The sequence below is a fragment of the Nuphar pumila genome, unplaced genomic scaffold (genome assembly GCF_984573655.1).
Source record: "Nuphar pumila unplaced genomic scaffold, dmNupPumi1.hap1.1 HAP1_SCAFFOLD_208, whole genome shotgun sequence".
Lineage (NCBI taxonomy): Eukaryota > Viridiplantae > Streptophyta > Magnoliopsida > Nymphaeales > Nymphaeaceae > Nuphar > Nuphar pumila.
In genome coordinates, this window is record NW_028323218.1 from 42,541 (window position 1) to 48,295 (window position 5,755).

Here is a 5,755-nt window from a genome sequence, read left to right on the forward strand (position 1 = left end):
TGGATATCGACTATCATAAGCCATGAAATCGTTTACCGTATCAGTGACAAATTGCCACGATTCTCAGGTAGTACTTGGAGTAGCCAATGCCCATGTGGATGCAATGGTGTACAACGATACATCGTCACCTCATGCATCTGCTCCCGCAGCAACGAGGGTCGTGCCATGTGCAGGTCCCGAGTGAGTGGGTGCTGCCCGTGATGCACGGCTATTGGGAGCAGAAAGTTCTGTCGGTGTTTGGGCAAACGATTCAGATCACGCTCAGCGCGCGGCGCTCCCGCTACTTCGCGGGCACGCGCTATCTCAAGCGCGGCGTGAACGACCGCGGCGACGTGGCCAACGACGTTGAGAGCGAACAGATCATTCAGGCGGGTGCGTCTTGTTGTGGAGCCTGTAACCTCCTCCTCTGCCATGGTCCCTGGTTTCCAGACATGCATGTCACTATGACCGTGACATGACCTATCGCGTTTTAGCATTCCGTCGTGACTGAAATGGTGTAAAACCAGTTTTCATACTCACCATTGTAATCCCCATCATGCACCACCAGTTCGGTGTGGTCATATATGTTACCATACATCAATTGAGCTACATTGATGTGCAGGCTTGCAAGATGATTAGCTGAGAGCGTGTACGCATGACAGCAGGAGCTTGAAATTCAGAGGGATGAGATCTGAGTATCTGCTTAGCACAGGGGATTCGGTTGCAGGGAAAGACTGGTGTACCGGCCGGCCGGCCCTGAGCTCGGTTGTGCAAGTCCGGGGCAGTATCCCACTGTATTGGTCGCAAGACCCTAGCCCTCTCAACGTGAAGCCCTCCATCCAACTGCAGCACTTTGACCCGCTCTACATCGCCACCTCCCTCCACTTTTCGGATCTTCAGGAGCGCTACGGCAATCCCGTGGTGAGCTCTGACTAGGGCTGATAAAACCGTGGTTGGCTGCCCACTTGTGGGATCAGCGCATACACAATTAGATAATAAAAATCAACATTTCCGACACAAGCGCTTGTACAGTCTTGGGTGTGACATTCATGAACGGAAGTTGCATGCTGTCGATGCTCACTCTGTCTGCACAACCTGATGATTATGTGATTGGCTACAGTAAGTCAGGCTGGTCCAGGTACGTTTGCCTCAGGTGGTGGAAACGGTAGCACTGATTCCCAAGTAGTTTTGGAGTTGCCAATGTCCATGTGGATGCGGACTTTTCGTTACAAGATACATCATGTGATATTTGTTTTTCACAAAGACTGCACCGTATTCACATGCACATCAGCTCCTGGGTTGTCAAATCTTCCAAGCACGTTCAGCATTTCAGAGTGAAACAGCGATGTGACAACTTACCAGTCGACGAGGGCTGTAGGAAGTCTGCATCATGATCAATTCATAAGCAATCCATGGTCGTGTGACGAGCGCTTATTCAGCTTGAGGTATTTGATACAACGCACGTGCCGCAACCACCTGACACCTGACCTGATCGCATGCCTGTGTTCCTTCAGGTGGTATTTAACCTAGTGAAAGCAAAGGAGCACAGGGCGCGGGAAAGTGTGCTGCGCGCTGAGCTTGCGCACGCTGTGCGTGTCCTCAACTCGCAGGTCGCGGCTGAGAAGCAGGTCAAGTACATCTCATGGGATTTCTCCAACATTGCCAAGAGCAAGGGCCCGGAGTACCTCCTCCCAGAAATGACACCCGTCCTCGAGGTTACCCTCAGCCACACTGGTGTGTTTGTTTACATGCCGCGGCGCATCGCCCCGGTGCTTTCTGCGGACCCTGATGCCACTCCCGCGGCTGTTCCCCCCCCCCCCTCCGCGCAAGCTGCACCACTCGTGCAGCTGCAAACGGGGGTGCTGCGCACGAATTGCATCGACTGCTTGGATCGCACAAACGTCGCGCAGTGCATTTATGGCCTCATCGCGCTCAGCAAGCAGCTCGAAGCGCTCGGCCTATCTGACGTTAGCCCGATCGACCACGACAGCAGCATGGCTGTCGCTCTTTATGACATGTACGCTCCCTGCACCTTTTGACGTACGTGCCCTTGAAGAGCGTAGACGTGTTCAGTGCGTGCCGACCTGTTCACCTTCCTGCTGATCAAAACTAAAGCTCTCTTGGGAAGTCGTTTCCGGCATAATCATGTCCGTACCATTGCATGATCCTAGTGCATATCCAATAGAACATTCAGCAGGAGGACTTCAGTGCTTATTCCATAGCACATTCAGATGGCCGAATGAGGGACTTTAGGTATCGATAGGCCGAGCCAGGCTCAATGCAGAGATTGTGCATTTATGGTACTTGCCGATATCACCGGTATCTTTCGGCAGCCTATGCTATTTTCCTGTCAAAGTCCAGGGATCATTCCTCCAGTTCGTGCTGTTTGCCGACCATAGCAGCAGTTATCGGCACCAATTTGGCTAGTGACAATCCCCAAAGCGTTGCAAGCTGCGGTACTGAAAGCGCGGTATCAAAGAATTGCATAGCGTGGATTCGAGGAGCTTGACCTGCTGAAGAAAAGGTGGCATGAAATGAGATGAACGCACCAGCCAAAAGGATATGCAACGTTGATAACTGGATCTAAGGAAATCAGGTATGGGAGTACGCATAAGACAGCCGGAGCTGACTTTGCGCCTAACTGGAAATGTGTGCGGCATGAGGTCTCCAGGCTCTGAAAATGTGCAAACGTTGATGGGGTGACTGACCTTTTGAGGGCCTTGCAGGTACGAGAAGATGGGAAACAGCATTGCGGTGCAGTACGGTGGCAGTGAGGCACATAGTGCGTTCTTTCAGCGGAAGAAGGGGCACTGGGAGAGCACAATGCAGTCGCGGGATGTGCTCACCTCTATCCGCCGCTTCTACTCCAACACCATCACCGACGCGGAGAAGCAGGACGCCATGAACCTTTTCCTCGGCAACTTTGTGCCCGAGATCGACAAGCCCGCTCTCTGGGATCTAGACTCTGACTACTACCTACATGCTGGTGCGTGCGCGCGGACTCCACTTGCCCCCTTCCTCCACGAGCACACCATTCCGGTGCACAAGGAACTTCCAGTTTGAGTCATTTACTGATGTGTCAGACTTCAAAGGACCAGATCTCGGTGGGTCGAAAAACAGCTTTGAGTTTGACAAGTCACCAACGCGGAGCAATCGACCGTCCACTGCAGTACTTTGCCAGTCAGTGTGCTGCTGCAGTCTCAAACAATGGCTGCAACATTGTTTGTGTCTGCAAGGTGGACCTCCACCTTGCAGACACACCTGCCTGCTAGCTCTGCATGTTGAAAACAAAACAATGCGTGCTACTATCTGCAGTCACTTCAACAGTGAACCTTTGCCTTTGGTAGCTCTGCAGTTTTTTGCCTCTCGTGCAAAATTTCCCTCTGTCCTTCGGGTTCCACCTCTGCCCCTTTTGCCTGTAGATTGCCTGTACAATGGGCCTGTAGTCGTTGAGCTTGCGGTGCTGATGCATAGGTGCGCGCTCGTCCTCGTTTACCAGCAAGCTGCCGCCGCTCACAAAGCTTGCTGAAACGCACGAGGAGTGGCAGATGCACACACTCAGCCCGTCAAATGCGCCGTCGCGGCCTTCCTGGGACTGGCATCAGGCATCATCGTCGGGACGCAGTTCGCTGAAAGTGAGGGCGCCCCCGCATGTGGAATCCACGCCCGTGAACGTTGTGGGCCCGCCCTCAACCACAGGTAACTTGTTCACCAAACCGTTTGTACCCCGGCGCTTGCGTCTGGGCGTGCGGATGAAGCCCCTTGTGCACGTCCCTGTCGGCGCAGTGCTCGCCTCAGAGACATGGCGTGGTTCTTGATTGAGTTGGTTTCAAGCCTCATTGCTGGATCGGAGTCCACGACCTTGAAACAACCAGTCGTACATTGCCGTCTGAAATATGAGTGCTGAGCTGTGCTTTGCCAGGCAGCGGGAATTCTGGCTCTAGATGTCTGAAATGCATGATATTTGGAGACAGACATGAGGGTCAAATACCATTCTGACGAGTCACTGGTGCTGAAGCTTAAACCTGCGAGGCTTTCACGTCGACGCAAGCTACTTCGCAGAGGCGCTCACAACAGATGAAGTTAACATTGCAGGCTCGTACAGATGTAGTTGCAAGCGTGTTTCTGGCTGCAATGCCATGTTGCTGCTATATAGGTGGTTGCCAACGTCGCATTGCTTGGTAGGATGGTCATTTCCGAGGATAATGACAAGAATGATGAGCATCCTTAGCGGACCGTGACGAGGATGGTTCTTGTTTGCTGCGTTGTCGGCACATCCGTCGTGTCTGAAGTCGGCTGCCGGTTTGCCTTGCAGGCCCCTCCTCACACTTCTCCATAAGCCAAGACTTGATACAAGAGACCACGGAAGAGGCAGGCTCATACGATGCCGATTCAACTTGGCACGGCGTTGGACGCAACTCTGACGCCGCTAGCGTTGCTGGCCCGCTCTCCACCTGCTCTGCACAGACCCCTCCTGATGCCCTGACAGGGCCACCCAGCGCGCGCAGCACACCTCGTCACACCCCCCCAAGATCTGGTGACAACCCTGCGGAGCAGACGATTGGAAGCGGTGGCAGCGAGGTGAGCGCGAAGAAGGCGCCGACGTCGGACTTCGGCCCCGCTTTGGGCCCTGGCACTGAACGGGAGGAGCTCCCTGCCTGGCAAGGCGCCCCTGTGTCTGCCCTAGGGGTCGGGATTCATGTGCCGTGGGGTGACTCACCGGCGAGGTCTGGCGACGCAGACGGGGCAGCAGCCGTGGACGAGGTGCGGGTCTCCATCGGATCGATTGCTTCTCAAGCGCTTGTGTACCGCCGTCGTTGATTACATTCTCCTGGATGTCTGGGTTGTTGGCTGGAGGTCATTGGGCCGTCCCAGTTTTGTTTCATTGCCGTGCGGTATGCCAGCCTGCCTCGTTACTTTTTCCTCTCGGCATGTACTGAAGAACGATTTAAAGTTGAAAAACTAATGGCGTACAAGAATCGGTGACAGTAGCTGCCACAATTCTCATGTCTGTAGTGCCATCTCGGATTTGGAGCCACAGGATGATCTGCTTTCTTCATATGCTGCTTGTGTGACATGGCTCAAGAGGAGGACAGAGAAACTTCTATTGCAGGTTCTCTCTTCTTCAGCCCGCTGCTAACCGCAATGCAGATGCTCTGGAACCCTTCCCAGACGTCTTTTGCCAGACGTCTGACGAGGATGCACGCCAATCGTCCTGAATCATTGCAAATGTCTGGACGTGAACAGCTTCAGTAATTTTTGAGGAACTCTAAACTGCAGTCACTCGATGTCAGTAACTTTTGCCCTCCTGCGTATGCTGAATGCAATGCTTCTGTACCATGAAGGTGACCGCACGGTTGGACCTGATGCTGGCGGGAGGCAATGATGACTCGCTGCCAGTCTTGGACGAGCCGCTGACTGAGGCACCTCAAGCAGACACAGCGTGGACGTTCCGGTCCGTTTTGAAGCTACCGTGGGCTCGTGACCGTGCAGACCCGCTTATCATGGGGTCGCAGGTGGAGGACGCGATGGTGTCCTTTGACAGCGTGATGGCGCTGCCTACTGGCAAGCCAGTGGTGGTGCGTCTTCATCGCGACGTTGGCACGCGGCAACGCACACAGCCTTTACTTCAGTTCTTCAAAAACACGTTTGGGCTTGCAAAGTATGTCGAAGGGAACGACGCCATGCGCGCGAGCGCCGACAGCGCTGCGTCACCGACTGGCACCTCAGGGCGCATCATGACGAGGACGACAAGCTTGGCATCGATGGGGGGGGA

The 5,755-nt window shown here is 54.1% G+C and overlaps 1 protein-coding gene across 1 annotated transcript; it reads left to right on the forward strand.

Moving 5' to 3' along the window:
- Window positions 1-200: 200 nt before the first annotated feature.
- On the forward strand, window positions 201-3,042 carry LOC149810783 (phosphatidylinositol-3-phosphatase SAC1-like). Its single transcript, XM_089994131.1, has 4 exons — window positions 201-372; window positions 713-900; window positions 1,494-1,996; window positions 2,706-3,042. Exons 1-4 carry the CDS (start codon window positions 201-203, stop codon window positions 3,040-3,042), a joined length of 1,200 nt encoding a protein of 399 aa, XP_089850257.1.
- The last annotated feature ends 2,713 nt before the right edge of the window (window positions 3,043-5,755 follow it).

Coding starts and splice junctions, on each gene's coding strand:
- LOC149810783 (XM_089994131.1), top strand. CDS start 201: ATGCACGGCTATTGGGAGCAGAAAGTTCTGTCGGTGTTTGGGCAAACG. Junction 373..712: donor CGAACAGATCATTCAGGCGG/GTGCGTCTTGTT, acceptor TTGCAGGGAAAG/ACTGGTGTACCGGCCGGCCG. Junction 901..1,493: donor AGCGCTACGGCAATCCCGTG/GTGAGCTCTGAC, acceptor GTGTTCCTTCAG/GTGGTATTTAACCTAGTGAA.